At 38.0% G+C, this 20,935-nt stretch overlaps 1 protein-coding gene across 1 annotated transcript in view; it reads right to left on the reverse strand.

Annotated features, from left to right (window-relative positions):
* Positions 1–2,386: 2,386 nt before the first annotated feature.
* Positions 2,387–20,935, reverse strand: part of SLC15A2 (solute carrier family 15 member 2) — a 55,958-nt gene continuing 37,409 nt past the window's right edge. Inside the window, exons 16-22 of the mRNA XM_056109300.1 lie at positions 17,692–17,856; positions 17,494–17,540; positions 15,839–15,949; positions 15,083–15,179; positions 3,777–3,923; positions 2,907–3,011; positions 2,387–2,595 (exon numbers count right to left, since the gene is read on the reverse strand). Coding sequence (XP_055965275.1) covers positions 2,419–2,595; positions 2,907–3,011; positions 3,777–3,923; positions 15,083–15,179; positions 15,839–15,949; positions 17,494–17,540; positions 17,692–17,856 — 849 coding nt within the window. The 3' untranslated portion in view covers positions 2,387–2,418. The remainder of the gene's footprint in view (positions 2,596–2,906; positions 3,012–3,776; positions 3,924–15,082; positions 15,180–15,838; positions 15,950–17,493; positions 17,541–17,691; positions 17,857–20,935) is intronic.

Below are 20,935 nucleotides of genomic sequence, written 5' to 3' on the forward strand. Positions count from 1 at the left end.
TAATCTACTAGTGTATTTCAGGAAAATGATATTTTTTTCATAAGAAGGAAGAACAAATTTACGTCCATGCTCTGTGAGAAACCATTAATCTTAAACTTGATGAATACTTTCTTGACTGGGAAGAGACAAATAGCAAAAACATGTCACATGACAGAACATACATTCTTTTTATACTTATTCTTGTTATAAAAGAAAGAACCAATGAGATGGTGTTTTGGTGCATTTTACCATAAGGAAAAATGTCTACCAAAATTTTCTCTAAAATCGTATTTTGCAAAACAGTTATCTTGTTAAAATTAAACAAAGCATCTACTGTCTTGATTGCAGAATTTCTCAGACTCATAATATAAGCAAAATATATTAAATATGAAATATAAAAAGGATATAGCATTCCTATTTTTAAAAATTTACCTGTCACTAGAACACTTTGTTCACAAATCACTGTAGACTTCTCTTGAAATAAGACAAAGAAAGAGGGAAAGACACAGAATGGTGTCTCTCCTATGTAGGATTTTAACAGGGTGATAGCAAATTTGCAAAGGCAACAGAATCTGAAATCTTGTCTTTAGTAAGAAACTGAACACAGGAAAGGGAGGTAGGTGAAGGATTCTGGGGCAATGGTGAAGGGAAGCAGTCACCTGATTGAGGGATGTTATACTAGAATAGCTCTTGCATGAAACCCTGGTAATAAAACCAGGTGTCCAGAATAAAAATAAATAAGTAAAATTAAACCTTAAATTAAACTTAATAAGAGAAATTCTATTTATTTCCAAGAAATAGCTAAAAAAGGGAACAGAATGTCCTGAAGGATTGCCATCAGGGTCACATCAAGATATTTGAGAAAAGTGAGTGATGTTGTTTTCACATACTGAAAAATACTGGTAATTAAAACTAAATAATACTTGGAAACTAGAGAAACTTTGGTTATTTGTAAGATTTACAATGTGAGACTCACCACAATTCTAAATAATAATAATAACAATGATGATGATAATAAACCCAACACAGTAACAAGAAGTCTCACGATGGAGACGCTACTGGGCTCGCTCGAACAAATCGATGAACAACGGGAGGACAGTAACAGTGACAGTGATGATAATAATACAGTAAAAACAATATAAATGAGGTTCACTAGCACAGTAGTTCTCTTTTTTCCTAGCAAGGCACTGCAATGTGTTTTCCTACAGTTAACGCTATCTGTGATGTAATGTTTTTCAATTTTTCTTTTATCAACACAGAAAGAAACAAAAACTCTTCTTCCTGTAACTCCAAGATTTTAGTAAGACCCTCATAAGAAACCATGCCCTCTATTGCATATCACCGTTTTAAATGCTAAATTTGAGATTATTTTTAAATAAGTGGAAATTTCTCAGGCCAAAGTGAAGGTATGTTATGTTTTAATTATGGAAAAAGCCATACGTGAAAACAATCATCAAAACAGAGGTACTTATTTTGAGGCTGAAGAGAGTAATAAAAAGGAAACTGGATTCATAAAAATACTCTTGTTATTAAATAGTTGTTTCTATTAAGACACGATATAGTTCAAAACAAAGTTGGCTAACAACATTGAAAAGACAAAATTTGAACATTATAAGTAGTGTTTATATAATTATCCAGGGGAGGGTATAATCCAGAGCTGGAATACTGTATGTAGTGCTTAAGAATGTGCAGAGTAGAAAGACAGCACTCTGGATTTTTACAATCTATACCTGTTCTGTTTTTTCAGAACCATGTTAACCAATGTTTACCCTACTTAATTTGGTTTCTGAAAATGTATCAGTGCTAAAAATAAGTGATTTGGGCTTACAGATTCACTACTAAAATCATCAATAAGATATATATTCTCCTGTGTGTTAAAAATGTTATTCTGTGTCCTATTATCAAAGGGATAAAATTTCTGAACAGCTAAAAAGCTTGTACCTGGACCAAATCACAAGAAACATATGAATTCTTTATCTTTGTGAACAGAATATAATCACTATTTTTCTGCTATCTTGCAATTTTCCTCTTAAAATCATAGCTCAAAAGGTGGGATTATCAGATTGAAGGCATTAAAAGGAATTTGCGCCTTACCTGTGTCCATATACAGAGAAACATATCAATTATATGCCTTTGCTTTTCATGGTCATTTGTTGACATAAGACCATTTCAGCAACAGTAAACAAGTTTGCTGAGTTCGCAGAGATATGGGAAGACATAGAATCTCTAGATGGGAATAGATGGGGAGATATAAAGAATAAGAGAGTCCACTCTTTAATGTACTGAAAAACCAAGTCCTAGAACTGCTTTTTTAACTAGAAAAGAGGTGAAGGGGATCAGGTAGACCAGAGCCAGGAATTGGAGTCATGGAAGAGTCCATGAATGGGATCAGGCAGACCAGAGTCAGGAATTGGAGGCATGGAAGAGTCCATGAAGTGATTAGAGCTTCGTCTTCTTAGTTTCCAAGTTGATCATGTTGCCTTGGATATGAGAATTCTGATTATCTGCTGCTTCCTGAATATCCTTTGACTTCACAGGAACGTAGTAGTATCCCATGATGGAGAAGATCAGGCAGACCACCAGCAGGAGGCAGGAAAACAAAATGAATTCTGCCCACTGTAGGAACAAATACACAAAAAATATAGAAAACCTGAAATTAAAAGGATCTTCATAAGATGAGTACTGGGAGGAGACAATCTCAAGGTTGTTGATTAGAAAAGTTTGGTTAGAAAATTGTATCTCCTGTATTATTGTTCACAGTGCCCAGCATTGCCATGTATATGTATTTTTAGTGGTAAAGTCTGTACACATCTAACACATGTCACATTATGGAGCTGAGTGGTAGGCTTAGAGCTAGGGGGAGCAGAAGAGGTAGTTGGAAGGGAAATCCTAGGTAGACACTATCCATACTTTCCTCAGATCCATACCTGCACCAGGCCACTGAACTGTGCCACAACAAGAACGATGATATTCCCAACTGCAACCGTCAATAACCAGGCTGCCTGGAGAACAGACTTCATGCTAGTAGGAGCCTAGAGAGCACATATGTTTGTGAGTAAAAAAAATGCCCTGCAACATCCATACGAACCAAGTATCCATTCAGAAAACTTTTTCCATAAATTAAGCTTACAGATTCTAACTTGCCCTGCTAAACTTAGCTATGGCATTGACTAAGGTTTAACAGAAATAATAAAATGGAAATCTTAATCATACGCTTTCATTTAGTGTATCATACAATCCCCATTATAATCCTAAGAGATAAGTTCTATTATTGTCCTTATTTTTTTGTATATATAGCATTAAAGAGATAATTACTTTTTGCTTAGTATTTTGCAAGATTGCAACACTTCAAGAGGAATGATTTGATCTTCCAGGTCTGAGGACCATGATGGGTACTCTTAGTAAGGAAAGAAGAAACGGGCTTGTCAGTGATCTGAGCAAATATTTCTGAACTTAAAAATCATAGCCATTTCCTCTTTGTTTTCTATTCATCTTTTTGGATTTTCAGAGTTGGTAATTTTTACACAACTTTTCAGAGTTGGTAATTTTTACACAACTCTTAATCTTGATCTGTTCTTAGATCCCAAACAGATGCACAAGCATGATCAAATGCTGCACAGCCAGGATCCTGGGTATTAAGATAACTCTTTATTCAGAGTCACATAGAAGGAACCCAAGGCCAAAAATATGGTAGTATTGGCTCTGATCACATATCTGCTTAAGACAGTGCCAGAATTAAAACTCTCTGTCCTCTTTGAGTAGTACCTTCACCTTCTTTTTTACTTGCATAAACATACCTGAGAATAAGAAAATTCAAGTCCTGTGACTGAGAACATGACTTCTGCAGCTGTAACCAAGGCATATTGTGGTAGTTGCCATATGATAGACATCTTTTTGGCTGGAATCACTTCCATCTTCCAGGTCTGAGGACCATGATGGGTACTCTTAGTAAGGAAAGAAGAAACGGGCTTGTCAGTGATCTGAGCAAATATTTCTGAACTTAAAAATCATAGCCATTTCCTCTTTGTTTTCTATTCATCTTTTTGGATTTTCAGAGTTGGTAATTTTTACACAACTTAAGTATTTTGAAATTACTTTTGATAACATTGTACTCACTAGCTAAGTTTCTGTCAAATACCATTGTTGACAGAATCCTAAAATGCCAGAAAAGATTAATACTATGGTTTATATTAGCACCATTTAAAACCACTGGGTATTTTGATCCCACATAAAATAGCATCTGAATTATATAATCAGTTTTCAATAACGGTCACTGCCCTCCCGTTGTTCATTGATTTTCTCAAGCGGGCCCAGTAACGTCTCCATCGGAGACTTTGTTGTTACTGTGTTTGGCATATCGAATACATCACGGGTAGCTTGCCAGACTCTGCCGTGCGGGCGAGATACTCTTGGTAGCTTGCTGGGCTCTCTGAGGGGGGCGGAGGAATCGAACTCAGGTCGGCCATGTTAGCTGCATGCAAGGTAAACACCCTACCGCTGTGCTATCGCTCCAGCCCTTTTTCAATAATATTATTCATAAAAATTTGAGTTCTTATAAACTTTCTATGTATACATATAAAAACTAAAAACATTTTCCATTTAAATTTTTACTTTACTAATATTACTTTGAACAAAAATAATTTTTGTAGATCTTTAAAGATTTTGTTGATTAATTTTTAAAATTCTGTAACAAACAATACCTGATATTCTTAATTCTAATTATTGCCACAGTTTTTAAAGATAATTTTAAAATAAATTATTGTTGATTTGCCATTGATTATAGCTTTTCCCCATGGTATGTCTATATTAAACATATCACCAAAGCTTTAGGCCAACTTTTATTATCAAATTGATTTGTCTACCCTTTCTACTATTCCCTTCTCCTTTCCATCTAATATCCACTGCATTTTTCATAGTCTCAAAGATTTTTTATCATGCCTTTTACTAGAGGACCCACACCCAGTGGTGCTCAAGGTGATGCGAGCCTATTACTCAGTCCTGGAGGGCAGTGACCAGGCCATGCAGTGCTGGCTACTGAACATGGGGTCTAGCACATGCCCTGCGTGTGCTTTACTATTTATGTTGTCTCTCTTGCCCTGTTTTCATATTTTGTTTTTTTTGAGGACCATACACAGGAGTACTCAAGGGAATACTCTCAGTTTGTTGCTCAGCATTGTTCCTGGTGGTTCCTGTGGGGTTGTACAGTGTCAGAAATCATACCCAGGCATACTGCATGAGCACTAATCTTTGAGCTATACCCCTACCTGGTTTCAATTTTTACTTATTTTGCTTTGCATAATCACTTCAAGTTTCCTTCATCATGATACAAATGCCTTCATGGCAAGGCAGTTCCTTCCTTCCTTCCTTCCTTCCTTCCTTCCTTCCTTCAAGGGGCGGGGGACTGAGGATGTGACTCAGCAGTAGAGCATTTGTCTTGCATATGTAAGGTCCTGCTTCAATCACCAGCACCACAAAACAACATTCATTTTCATTGTTTTTAATAGTTGCATGTCATTCTCATGAGTCCATATATTACATCTTTTTTTTTATCCAATCATCCACCAACAAGGTTGTTTCCATGACTTGACCATAAACGAGTTCGAAAATATACCTCAATAGAATCAGGAAGATAGAAGTAGTATCAACAATCTTTTCAGACCACAATGCGCTCAAGATAGAAGCGAATCACACAAAGATATCGAGAAACAAATCAAACACCTGGAAATTAAACAATTCGATGTTTAACAACGAGTGGGTCAGGAAGGAAGTCAAAGACGAAATTAAAAGATACCTGGAAACAAATGAGAATGAAGACACGAGCTACCAGAACCTATGAGATGCAGCTAAAGCCGTGCTAAGAGGAAAATCTATAGCGTTGCAAGCATTCCTAAGGAAAGAAGAAAGGCCTACATAGATACCCTAACCACACAGTTCAAGATTTTAGAAAAAGACCAACAATAGGAACCCAAAATTGGCCGAAGGAAAGAAATAATAAAACTTGGAGCAGAAATTAATAACATGGAAACCAAAGAAATAATCCGAAAGGTCAATGAAACAAAGAGCTGGTTCTTTGAGAAAATAAATAAGATTGATAAACCACTAGCAAGACTCACAAAGAAAGAGAGAGAACCTTAATAAACTGAATCAGAAATGAAAAAGGGGACATTACAACAGAAACCACTGAAATCCAAAGATCATCAGAGACTACTTTGAGAGTCTGTGTGCCACGAAACAAGAGAACCTAGAAGAAATGGATAAATTCCTGGATTCCTATAATCTCCCAAGACTGAACCAGGAAGACTTGGGTTACCTGAATAGACCCATTCATATCAAGGAAATTGAAGCAGTAATCAAAAGTCTTCCCCAAAACAAAAGCCCAGGCCCAGACGGGTCCACTAGTAAATTTTTCCAAACATCCAAAGAAGACATTTTGCCAGTTCTGCTCAAGCTTTTCCAGGAAATTGAAAAAACAGGAATCCTCCCAAACAGCTTCTATGAGGCACATATCTCCCTAATACCTAAATCAAACAAAGACACCACCAACAAAGAAAACTATAGGCCAATATCCCTGATGAACACAGATGCAAAGATACTTAACAAAATATTAGCAAATAGAATCCAACAACTCACCAAAAAGATCATACACCACGACCAAGAGGGATTCATCCCGGGGATGCAAGGATGGTTTAACATTCGGAAATCAATCAACATAATGCATCATATCAACAAAAGTAAAGATAAAAACCATATGATCATATCAGTAGATGCAGAGAAAGCTTTTGACAAGACATAGCACTCGTTTATGTTGAAAACTCTCACCAAAATGGGTTTTGAAGGAACTTTCCTCAAGATAGTGAAAGTTATCTACAACAAACCCAGGGCAAGCATTATCCTCAATGGGGAAAAAGTAAGGGCTTCTCCTCTAAGATCAGGGACAAGATAAGGATGCCCACTATCACCACTTCTATTTAACATAGTACTGGAAGCACTTGCAATAGCGATTAGGCAAGAAAAAAAGACATTAAAGGTATCCAGATAGGAAAGGAAGAAATCAAGCTCTCACTGTTCGCAGATGATATGATACACTATCTCGAGAATTCTAAGTCCTCTACCAAGAAACTCCTAGAAACAATAGCCTTGTACAGTAAAGTCACAGGCTATAAAATCAACGCCCAAAAATCCATGGCCTTCCTATATGCAAATAATGAGAGAGAGGAAAGTGACATGAAAAAAACAATCCCGTTCACAATTGTACCCCAGAAAATCAAATACCTCAGAATCAGAAAATCAAATACCTCGGATCTTTTAACTAAAGAGGTAAAGGATCTCTACAATGAAAACTACAAAAAGCTACTCCATGAAATAAAAGAGGACACGAGGAAATGGAAACACATCCCCTGCTCATGGATAGGAAGAATCAACATCGTCAAAATGGCAATACTTCCAAAATCATTATACAGATTCAATGCGATCCCTATAAGGATACCTATGAAATTCATCAAAGAAATAGATAAAGCACTCCTGAAATTCATATGGAACAACAAACGCCCACGAATAGCTAAAGCAATTCTTGGGAAAAAGACATGGGGAGGCATTACCCTCCCCAACCTCAAACTCTACTACAAAGCGGTAATAATTAAAACAGCATGGTACTGGAACAAAATCAGGGCCGCAGACAAATGGAACAGGTTGGAATATTCGTACATACAACCCCAAATGTATGAACATCTAATCTTTGATAAGGGAGCAATAAATGTGAAGTGGAACAAGGAAAGCCTCTTCAACAAATAGTGCTGGAATAACTGGACAACCACATGCAGAAAAATGGGCTTAGACCTAGACTTAACACCATGCACAAAAGTGAGAACAAAATGGATTAAAGATCTCAACAACAGGCCAAAGTCCATAAGATACATCAAAGACAAGGTCGGCAAAAACCTCCAGATACTGAGGTTAATGGTATCTTCAAAGATGTCATGCCACTGGCCGGGCAAGTGAAAACAGAGATAGATGAATGGGACTATCTTAAACTAAGAAACTTCTGCACCTCAAAACAAACAGTAACCAAAATACAAAGACAGTCTACAGAATGGGAAAGAATATTCAACACATCCAAAAAGGGGTTGATATCAAGGATATACAAAGTACTGGTTGAACTCCACAAGAAGAAAACGTCCAACCCCATAAAAAAATGGGGCTATGCAGGTATGAGCCGGCAGTGACGGGGCAACTGCAGTCTCATGGGAAGAGGGGCGGTACCTGCTCATCCTTCACACCCTACCGAGGTCACGAGTTGTCCCCCACAAGCGGCTCTCCGGCACGGCCATGACTCCAGAGGCAAAAGGACTTAATCCAGAGCCCTGCAGCTTGAGGCAGAAAAGTGAATGGACCATGTGTTAAACTATGGCACCATGACTCCCCGGGAGGGAAAGGGTGTTGCTCTCCCTTCCACCTTTTCTCCCCCCTGCTCCCTGGCAGCAAGGTGGCCACTGCCTCAGAGCTTATAGGAAATCTAGGTATAAGCTGCAGTGACAGGGCAACTGCAGTCTCATGGGAAGAGGGGTGGGTACTGGCTAGTCTTTCACGCCCTACCGAGGTCCTGAGTTGCCCCCCATGAGCGACTCTCTGGCACAGCCATAACACCAGACACACAGAAACCAATCTCTAAATTATCTGGCTCTTTGCAGAAATCCAAAATTGCGTGGCAACAATAGCAGCTGTGCAACATTATATGGTTCTCATAACCAGCTATAGAATATAGAAAACAGAGTATTTCACAATGCCTTTTCAGCAATTCTGATTGTTGGGGGGGGATTCTAAATAATAATGGTGCATCTTTTGTCGAAATTATGAATATAATCAATGTAGAGAATAGTTAAGTAGAAATCATCTGCCTCACAGGCATTGAGTGGGGTGGGAGGGGGGTATATTGGAGTTAATAAATAAAACTATGGAAAAAAAAATAAGGTGGAGTTCATGCCCAATTCAATCAGCTAATCAGTGGCTGAATAAATAGCAGTACTCCTACATTTAAAAAAATGGGGCTACGAAATGAACAGAAACTTTCTCAAAGAAGAAATCCAAATGGCTAAAAGGCACATGAGAAAATGCTCTCCATCATTAATCATGAGGGAGATGAAGATCAAAACAACAATGGATATCATTTCACACCACGGAGACTGGCCCGCATCCAAAAGAACAAAAGCAACCAGTGTTGTGGTGAGAAAGGGACCCTCTTTCATTGCTGGTTGGAATGCTGACTGGTTCTGCCCTTTTGGAAAACGGTATGGACGATTCTCAAAAAATTAGAAATTGAGCTCCCGTTTGACCCAGCAATACCACTCGTGGCAATACATCCTGGCGAGGCAAAAAAGTACCGTCGAAATGACATCTGCACTTCTATGTTCATTGCTGCACTATTCACAATAGCCAAAATCTGGAAAAAACCCGAGTGCCCGAGAAGAATCTTTGGTACATCTACACAATGGAGTACTATGCAGCTGTTAGAAAAGATGAAGTCATGAAATTTATATACAAGTGGTACTACATGGAAAGTATCATGATAAGCGAAATGAGTCAGAAAGAAAGGGACAGACATAGAAAGATTGCATCATCTGGGGAATATAAAGTAACAAATGGGAGACTAACACCCAAGAATAGCCAAGATAAGTACCAGGAGTTTCACTCCATGGCTTGGAGGCCAGTCACATATGCTGAGGGATATGGCAGTTCATATAGAGAGGGGAGCACCAAGTAAAGGGTGTTGGGAGGATCCTTCCAGTATGAGAGATGCGTGCTGAAATTAGACTATAGACCAAACATGATAGCCACTCAATGCCTCTTTTGCAAACCACAACACCCCAAAGGAGAGAGAGAACAAAAGGGAATGCCCTGCCACAGGGGTGGGGTGGTATGGAGGGATGGGGGTTGAGAGGAATCCTGGGACCATTGGAGGTGGGGAATGGGCACCGGTGGAGGAATGGGTACTCAATCATTATATAACTGAAACCCAAGCACAAAAATTTGTAAGTCTACAACTGTACCTCATGGTGTTTCACTAATAAAATATTTAAAAAAAAAAACTAATACATTAAGTGCTTGCTTTGCAAGCAACCAACCATAGTCAGTAACCCCAGCAACTCACATGGTAAAAAAAAAAAATGGAAAAATAAAAAAATGGAAAACACAAATAAAAACCAGAGAAACAGTAAAAGGTGTATATGTTGAACTCTGCCATCTTAAAGCTCATGCACTAAATTTCTAATATCTGAAAATGTGAACATGATTAGATCATAAATAGGATTGTGTAGATATAATCCTTCAAATTAAAATGAAAACCCAATTGTGATTTGATGGTACCTTCATATAAAAGAAAATATTGAATACAGATAACATTTAGGTATAAGTCCATGTGAATATTAGGTAAAGATTGAGGCTGACCAAGTGCCCAAGAATAGACTACTGGTTAAAGAAACTTTGGTACATCTATACAATGGAATACTATGTAGCTGTTAGCAGTGATGAAGTCATAAAATTTTCTTAAACGTGGATGGACATGAAGAGTATCATACTAAGTGAAGTGAGTCAGAAAGAGAGGGACAGACATAGAAGGACTGCATTCATTTGTGGAATATAAAATAACAATACAAGATGGACACCCAAGGAGAGTAGACACAAGGGCCAGGAATATTGCCCCATAGTTGGAATCCTGCCTCATAAGCTGAGGGAGTAAGCAGCTGGAATAAAGAAGGGATCACTAAGTCAATGATGGTTGGAGGAATCATTCAGGATGGAGATGTGTGCTGAAAATAGATAAAGAAGCAAACATGATAACTTCTCAGTATTTGTATTGCAGATCATAATGCCCCAAAGTAGACAGAGAGTATGGTGGAAATTTCTGCCACAAAGGCAGGGAGAGGGTTGGAAAGGGGGTGTATACTGGGACATTGGTGGTGGAGAATGTGCACTGGTGGAGGGATGTGTGTTTGATCATTGCATGACTGAAACTCAGACATGAAAGCTTGTAACTGTATCTCACAGTGATTCAATAATACAAAATAAAATAATAAAAAATACTTTATAAAAAGATTGAGGTTGATTGGGTTAAGGTTAGGACCAGGGTCCATAATCTTCTACATAGCAAGGAACACAAATATTACCAGAAAATTACTAGGAAGGCACAGAAAACTCTTCCTCATAATCCTTCTAAGCAACCAACCCTACCAATATTTTAATCACTTGCTTCTGAACTTTGTGACTGAGAAAATAAGTTTCTGTTCTTTAAGTGATTCAGCCTGTGCTATGTTGTCACACCACTCCTGAAAACGTATACACTAGACTGGTTTAGTATCTGAAAACCAACAATGTACTATAACATATTAATAGGATAAAGGACACAACCATAACAATAGTCAGAAAAAGCAATTGAAAAAGTTTAATACCAACAAATGACTTTATAAAAAAAACCCTTAGCTAATATAGTGAAAAAGACAGAATGGTTTCTCCAAGATGATGTCTATTCTCATTATGTCTATGCAACACCATATTGCTGGCTCTAATGGGGGGTGGGGAGACAACTGTATTACAAAGAAAGACTACAATCAAAGAAATAACTCAAATGATAGAGCACATTTCTAGCATGTGCAAAGCCCTACATTAGATCTCTGGCACCACCTGGTCATCAGAGCACCACTTGGTGGATCCCAAGTACCACCAAGAATTTCTCTGATCCACCAATGCTGGTAGGTGTGGAGAAGAGAAGGAGGAAAGGAAAGGAAGGGTGGAGGGGAGAGGAGATGAGAGAAGGCAAGGGAAATGGATGGGCGTGGACCAGAGAAGTAAAATTACCTCTATGTATATATGATTTTATATGTAGAAAATCCTAATTTTATTAGTAGTATTCAAATCCTAATGTTATTAATAGTATCCAAAGTAATAAAGTAATGAAGATAAATTTAATGAAATAACTTAAAAACCTTTACTCCGATACAGCCGAAGAGAAGGGCCACATGGAGGGCGGGATCCACAGCTCCCGGAGGAAAAAAAAAACAGGTTCCAAAAAGAGCCGAGATCATCGGGAAGTCCCAGATGGGGTAGGTACCGCATCCCGCCTCCCCCAGATGGAACCCCGGTGACCAGAAGCCTCTACAAGCACAGCTCGAGTATGCGGGAACTAGCACTTTTCCTCAAAACCGCGCGGCCGCTTCTCTCTATATACAAAGTGATCAATGGGAAGTAAACCACCCAACGTTTCTCCCTGAAAATCAGAGTTAAGTTTGGAGCACGGCCACAGCCCCAGAAACACAAGGACTTAATGCAGAACCCAGCAGCTTGGAGCAGAAAAGTGAAAGGACTATGCGTTAATCCAGGCCATCAAGTCTGCCCGGAGGGGAAAGGGTGTTGCCCCATTCGCCCTCTCTTCTCTGGAAAGAAGGATGGCAGCCGCATGGGAGCCTTGTGGACAGCAGGCATGAGCCGGGGGTGTGGGGGCGACTAAAACCTCATGGGAAGGGGGGCGTTCTGGTCCGTCCTTCACGCCCTACTGAGGCCACCGGTTGCCCCCCACGAGCGGCTCTCCAGCACGGCCACAGCCCCAGAAGCACAAGGACTTAATGCAGAACCCAGCAGCTTGGAGCAGAAAAGTGAAAGGACTATGCGTTAATCCAGGCCATCATGTCTGCCCGGAGGGGAAAGGGTGTTGCCCCATTCGCCCTTTCCTCTCTGGAAAGAAAGATGGCGGCTGCATGGGAGCCTTGTGGACAGCAGGCATGAGCCAGGGGTGTGGGGGCGACTAAAACCTCATGGGAAGGGGGGCGTTTCGGTCCATCCTTCACGCCCTACCAAGGCCACCAGTTGCCCCCCACGAACGGCTCTCCAGCACGGCCATGACTCCAGAGCACAGAAACCAATTTCTTAACTATCTGACATTCAGTAGAAATACTTCCAGGGTCAATAAGTAAAATAGCAGAAATCCAAAACCAACATTTAATTCTTGAACCCAGCTGTAGAAAGCAAATCACTTCACAATGCTTTTTCAGCATGTCTGATTGGGGGGGGGGGGGTAAACTCTAAATAATAGTGGTGAATCTTTTAATGAAACAATGAATCTAATCAAAGCAGATAGAGTGTTAACTAGAATTCATCTGCCTCACAGGGACTGGGAGGGGTTGGGGGTGGGGTTTTATTGGGGTTCTTCATGGTAAAAAATAAGTATTGGTAAAGGGAAATGTGTTTGATATTTGCATGACTGAGACCTAAACCTGAAAGCTTTGTAACCTTTCCCACAGTGATTCAATAAATAAATAAATAAATAAATAAATAAAAACCTTTACTCCAACAATCTATAAAACACGTTGGAAAAATATTTAGGCCTTTAAGAAGACCCTGCGCAGGATGAAGAGAGCGGCTTGGAATGCCTTCAAGAGCATTGAAGAAATAACTAAAAGAACAAAGAACCTCCAGCTACGAGCACATCTCTTTGATTCCACTGTTCTTCCTGCATTAACATATGCCTCAGAGACCTGAACCCTACGAAAACAGGATGAGAACGCTATTCGGGTCTCTCAAAGAGGGATCGAAAGAGCTATGCTTGGAATATCACGATTCACTCAAATGAGAGATAGAATCCGGAGTTCTGATCTTCGTCAACACTCAAGAATCAGGGATGCTGTCTCATTTGCCAAGACATCAAAAATCAGATGGGCTGGACACGTAATGAGGTTTACAGACAACCACTGGACTAGAGCCATTATTGATTGGATTCCTTGGGACATCAAAAGATCATGTGGATGCCCACCTACAAGATGGTCAGACTTCTTCGTCAAGACCCTGAATGATCGGTTTGAGGCTCTGCATGTTCCTAGAACGAACAGATACCATTGGGCTACACTAGCACGCAACCGGGATAAATGGAGACGTTACTGGCACCCGCTCGAGTAAATCGATGAATAACGGGGATTAAGTGATTAAGTGATTTAAGAAGACCCATATGAGTAGAAAGACATTCTATGTTTACTTCGTATTGTTAATATAGCAATAACACTCAAAATACCCTATTGATTTAGTGTAATTCCTATCAATATTCCAACTTATTTCTGTTCCTACAGTGATACAAAAATTAATATAAAATTCAGGAATACCAGAATAGCCAAATCATTCTTGAAAAGGAAGACCTAATTGAAGGATTAATATTTCCTAATTTTTAAATTTACTTCAAAGTTACAGTAATTGAGGTAATATGGTGTCAGCATAAGAGCAGACATGTAAACCAGTGGAATAGAATTGAAAATTCAGAAACAAGACATCACTCACGTTTATGGCCAATTGACTTTTGTAAAAGTGACAAGAACATACTCATGTTCTTGAACATATGAACCCAGGGCTGGAGGCTGGGGAAGGTGCACTGTGGACATATATGTGTTTTTGTTGACCGATCTCTTTTTACTTCTCTTGAGCAAATTATTAATTACCTCAGAGTATAATTGATGGATCACATGACAGCTACATATGTTGGCACTGGTGCTGCAATTTGTGATTCTTAACCTCTTGTGAAATCATTAATAGTTTTCTGCTTTATCTGGCTACCAAAATCAAGCATAATTTGAAATTTTTACAATGACCATTTCTGTCATTGCTTTTGCTGTCAATTAGAATCTAATGCTTGAGTTATTTCCAAGTATGAAGCTCTGATAAGCTGACATTTTTGTTTTGCTAGGAGATCAGATTTTAGGAAGGTAAGAAACTCTTATATGGAGTAAATTAATGTTATGAATTATCTTTGTTTTCTTGAGGCCTTATAGCTATTTATAGACATAAATAAATCATGTCTCCCATGCCCCAGGACCGCCAATTTAATTTACAGAAGGCATAAAATCACCTTCTTTTGACTTCATATCCTATTTCTTTTAATAATCTTGATGGAGATCTTAGTAGGCACTCATATCACTGCAGACCAAATTATACCAGAAATTAGTATACGATTCTAAGTACAGTCTTTCCAGGGAAAATATAGCTGTAATTATATGTATATCTGTATATATATATAGACATAGATATGCATAGACAGACAAAGATATGCATTTATTGAAGTCCAGAAGCTACTTACATTAGTAATAATAAACAGATATGCTGTGCCAAAGTCTATTAGACCCAAATCCAATGAAAATTCCTTATCTTCTGTTCTACAGTGTACTACAGGGGATCTGAAATAGGAAAAGTTTAATTCAGAACAAATACCACAACTTAGAATAGTGCCCCTATCTCCAAGATAAAAGTTTATGTCTTCTCTATTCATGCTAGGTCTAAACTTGTAGCTACTATATTTTCAGAAGAGAAGAATTCTGGAGGTTCAGCACAGGTTTTCCTGCTACTAATGTGAGCTCTTCATTGCTTGTTGGCTTTTTAAAACTTTTAATTTACACAAGGCACAAAATCACCTTCTTTTGACTTCATATCCTGTCCTCTCATCTAAGTCTTATAGATCTTTCTCTTCTAAGCTTTATGAATTTGTGCAACAGTGCAAATGGTGACCCTAGAAAGAAAGTATGAAATAGAAGAAGTATAAAATACGAGGCACCAGAGGGTAGGACTGAGACCTAATAGAAAAATTTTCTAACTTCTGAGAAATGGCCTCATTAACTGCACATTTGGGAATTACAGCATTTGTAATCACAGTATGTTTGTACTTAAAAAAAAATAGAGAGAGTCTGAGGGAAGGACACAAGAGTCAGAAAAGATCAGAAGTCTGTGTGTAGTCTAAATTAGTTGGGACATACCTATTCCATCCACGTACATGCAAAGAAAGAACTTAAAATATCGTTTGACTCAAAAAAGAAAGTGCCCACAAGAATAATGCTCTTACTCTCCTCCCTTCATGTATCTGTAAGCAGATACACCATAGTCTTCGCCAACATGAAGGGAAGTATCTGCATCCAGGGAGATGTTGACTTCTTTATGCAACGTGTTTAAAAACCTAAGGGCAAAGACATTATTACAAATGAGACACACTCTTCCAAAAGATTACATCTTATAAAAGGTTAAGGGTTTTTATCTGTTTTGTTTTACCACTATATCCCAGTTTCCCAATGATTACTGGCACATGAAAGGTACGTGATGAATGTTTTAAACTGAATGACCTCACATGTAAGTATTAATCAATGGTCTTAGCTCTCAAAACTTCCTCCTTTCTGTGGTATTAGTTTTCTATCAGTTCTACTTTTATCTCACCCATTGCTGTGATGGACATATCATCTTTGTAATCCTAGATTACTAAGGCAGTCTGACTTACCTCACTAATACACTTTAGCTGTACCCACTTCTTTTCTTTCTAAGATTCTACTAATAAAACTAGTATTTATATATACAGTATTTACATAAAACTGATAAAACTGAGTATCTCCTTATGAATGAAGTCTGATCTGATTTAGGCAAAAATCAGACCCCTAGCCCTAACAAGTTATCATTGTTCAGGGTCTGTAAATTGTTCTGGAATCACCTTTATAAGTCTGAACCTGGGCACCTTTTGTCTTCCTTACACTCCTATAGGAATTTTTGGCACAGCCCAGCAAGCTACCGAGAGTATCTTGCCCGCACAGCAAAGACTGGCAAGCTACCCATGACATATTTGATATGCCAAAAACAGTAACAAGTCCAACAATTTGTTGTGAGATGTTACTGGTGCCCGCTCAAGCAAATCGATGAACAACAGGAGGACAGTGCTGCTACAGTGCTACTATTTTGATAGGATTTTTTGGCACATTACTATTTTGATACGTTTTTCCTTAGTCGGTGATCCATTTCTGTTGTAATTCTTATTAATTTATGAACTTTAAATCACTGTTGTCTGACCTAGAAATTGCCCCAGTTTACCTCTTCTGGAGGTTACTACTGCTCTCTGACCTAGGAAAATCCTATCTTCAGGACTGTATTACTTATTTTGAGCTATTTACTTGTTCTAAGGCATATTAAAAAGAAAATTAATATCACTATTACTTCAGTAAAATTCACCCTTTTCAATAACTGTCCTAGTTCCAGATTGTCTGACAAGACCTTCCAACTTATCTGGGTTCAAAGCAAGATTTTTAACTCCAAATGTGTCACTTGTACTATGCCATGATTACTCTAAAGCTTATAATAAGATTTGTATTCTAAAACATTGACAGTAAAATATATTCATTTACCAACAATAATGAGAAAATCTGCTCATTTCTAGATTTCCCACTGGTTATAGAGATAAAATTACTCTTGATAATAAGTAGATAACCAGAAGAAATATGTGAGTCAGAGCAGAGGGGCACACACATAAACACTGGGTTATTTTTTAATGCTACAAGGGAGAAAATCCTATCTGACTTTCAGTATTCTGGAAAATATCTTCTGATAACTATGTCACTGACATTCTAGGAGAGAAAGTCCAAGTATAAAATAAGAACATGGAGCCTCTTCATCTGAAGCTCCACTGATAAAGAAGAGACGCAAGATTCAAAAAATGGCCTAAGATCTCTTTGACATCCAAACCTCACAGCTGTTATCCCATTCATTGTTTCATTTTCTGCATTCTTCACCTATAATAAAAAATAAAAATCAGTTACAACTCACAACAAGAATCCAATACTCAGAAAATTTGGTCATCAGGAATATCCTTCCTGAGAGAAGCTAGTCATTATACTCAAATACATTACAACAGTTTGAAAACTATAAGTTTCTACAACTTACCATCATGCTAGAAATATTTTTCCCATCTTCTCGAATAATCAGACTGTACCAGTTTTTCTCTTCCACAGGATGCTCAGTATACACAGACAAATTATGGTACTTCAGATGGAAGTGGAAAGCCTGGTGTTTTTTTTCTAGGTGGAGTTTGGAATAGTGTGGCATTTTCTGTGGAAATAATTCGTCATACTCACTTTCTACCCCACCTTGAACAACATAACTTCATATTATTCATAATGGGAAGAAAGCAAAAACATTCCTGCTGAGTCAGGCACAAGATAAGGATGTCCATGGTCTACACTCTAATTAAACACTGTGCTGGAAGTCCTAGGCACAACAATCAGGCAAGAAAAGAAAATCAAAGGGATCCAAACTGGAAAGGAGATGTCACATTGTCCCTATTTACAGATGGCATGATGATATACATTGAATACCTTAAATAGTCCACGCAAAATCTTCTAGAAATAATAAATCAATACAGCAAAGTGGCCAGCTACAAAGTCAAATACACAAAAATCAATTGCATTCCCCACATGCAAATAATGAGTCTGACTAGAAAGAGATCAAAAAGTCTATCCCATTAAAATAGTGTCAACAGGTCTGTTCCCACTTGGCATACCTCCCCACCCAAACTCGGGACCCTGAAAGCCAGTCGTGGCTCGGAACCCGGCCTGGGGTACCTGCCTCCACTTCCACAGCCAGCGCCAGCCCAACTAGTCGCCGCCCCTCCCCAACAGGTTGTGGACTGACTGGGGGAGTGGCCTCCTCAAAAGTGGCCTGGGCTTCTCCCAGGCCCGCAGCCTCTCACGCAGGTGCAGTTACATTTCCCACTCCCACCACGCTTGACTTTCATCCCAGCCTTTATCACCTAATTCTGTGAAAAAATTCCTGGCCACCTCAACTACAATTAATCACTGGCCTACTCCAATTTTAACAAGAGACCAGTACGCAAGAACCTGTACAAGCCCAATATTAAAGAGCACCTCCTCCAAAGCTTCACTAGATGCCCATCATAACGCAAAGAATAATGCCTGAGAGGAAGGTCAGACTCTAGAAAGGGAGAAGGGTGACTACCATCAACCGACCCTATCCAGAATCCTTTCCCATGATAAGAGGGAACAGTTCTGGTGAATTCCAGGGTTTTACCACTAGACAACCATTAAAATAGTGATCATAAAAGACACAGAATAGCCAATACCATACCGAAAAATAATAAACTGGGAGGTATCTCACGATCTAACTTGAAGCCATACTATAAAGTCATAGTAATCAAAATAGTGTAGTACTAGAACAAAAAAAGGACTGTGACTAATGGGTTCAAATATAATATACAAGGAATACAAACCCCCATAATTAGCTAATTTTGACAAAGCTAACTTTTCATCAACTAATTTTTGGCACAGATGCTGGGAGTATGAAATGGTATAAAGACAGACTCTTCAGCAAATGGTGTTGGGAGAACTGGATAATCACATGCAAAAAAATTAAAACTGAAGCCATATCTCACACTTTGCACAAAAGTCAACTCAAAGTGGATTAAAAACCTTGAGATTAGATCTGAATCTATAAAGTACTTTGAGGAAAATAAAGGCATAATTCTCTAAGACCTAGACCTCAAAGGAGTCTTCAGTGATATGATGCCATTGGCAAAGGCTACAGAATCAAAACTAAACAATGGGACTACATAAAACTAAGTAGTTTCTGTATGACAAAAGAAACACTGTTTGAAAATAAATGACATCTGAGTGGAAGTAAATATCTTCAGTCAACACATCAAAAAACAAGGTTGATTTCCAGGCTATATAAAATACAGTCCAACAACAACAAAAAATCGAAAACCCTCATAAAAATATGGGGGAGAGGAAATGAATAGACACTTCTCTGAGGAAGACCAATGGATAGCCATCAGCACAAGAAAAAATGCTCATTGTCATTTATTTTATTAGAAATATCTAAATCAAAATGATAAAGAAAAACATCTTACACCAGGGAGAATGGCACATATCAAAAATACTGGAAACAATTCTCTTGGTGGGAAAGTGGTAAAAAAGGAGCCATCATCCACTGCTAGTGAGAATGCTATCTGGTTCAGCCCCAGTGGAAAATACTATGAAGGGTTATTAGTAAATTCAGAATTCAGCTCCCATATGATTTATCTATCTATCATCAAGACAGAAAAATATCCATTCAGAAGATCTACATGTCCAATCACAAGTAAGTGGATCATTAAGATGTGATATGTATATATGTATATATATTTTATATATATATACATAAACACTTAGATACTATACAGATGTTAGGAAAGGTGAAATCATGAAATTCATGACAACAGGGATGAAACTGGAAGACACCATGCAGAAGGAAAAACACAGGATGTGATTTATATGTGGCATTTAGAATAATTGGATGAAGGAATGAAATGTTTTAAAGGAGGATGCCCAGATCAACCTTTGCCGCAGAGTACAGGGAGGAGAAGGAAAGAGTTGGGGGAGAGGGAGAAAAGAGAGATGAGGAGCATTAGAGTCAGGGGAATTAGGGATATGTGTAGTTTTAAGGGATGACAGAGCCAAATATCTAAACCACAGAATCAACAATACTGAAATTATGAGACCCAAATAAAATTTATAATGGTGCCTGTCAAGAATGCAGGCTGAAGGTAGGAATATGAGAGGGAACCTGGGAACAATCGTAGAGGGAAGTTGACATTGGTTGGGGAGGTCTGTGCTGCAATATTGTATGTATAAAACACAAACTAAGTAAGTTTGTAAATCACATTACTTTAATAAAAATTTAAAAAATTAAAGTCTTAAGTGCTTTAAGTAAATATTTAAATAAATATAATATTCACATAACAAAACATAATTTATCCATAAAAAATAAGTTTTCCAAATGTTATCCAAGGCAATGCAATAATTTATTAAGAAAAAGTCAGGATCAATAAAGTACATAAAGTTTGAATACCTATCTGAATTTATTTACATAAAAGGTCAACTATGTTTATCTCTGGGTGAGATGGAGTTGTAGTTATTAATTTTAAGTATTTCTATATACTCTTTAATTTTCAACAAAAACATATTGATTTTATTACGAAAATAAATTTAATATTAAAATGTTTCACAAACTCTATATTAATAGTAGTGAAAATAGGTAAGTGAAATGTTTTCAGAACATTGGGACTGGAAGGTAGTTTAAAAGAATATTGAGAGCTTGCACTGTCCCTGAAAGTATGATAAACACTTTATGT

This window comes from Sorex fumeus, unplaced genomic scaffold, assembly GCF_029834395.1.
Source record: "Sorex fumeus unplaced genomic scaffold, SorFum_2.1 ptg000265l, whole genome shotgun sequence".
Lineage (NCBI taxonomy): Eukaryota > Metazoa > Chordata > Mammalia > Eulipotyphla > Soricidae > Sorex > Sorex fumeus.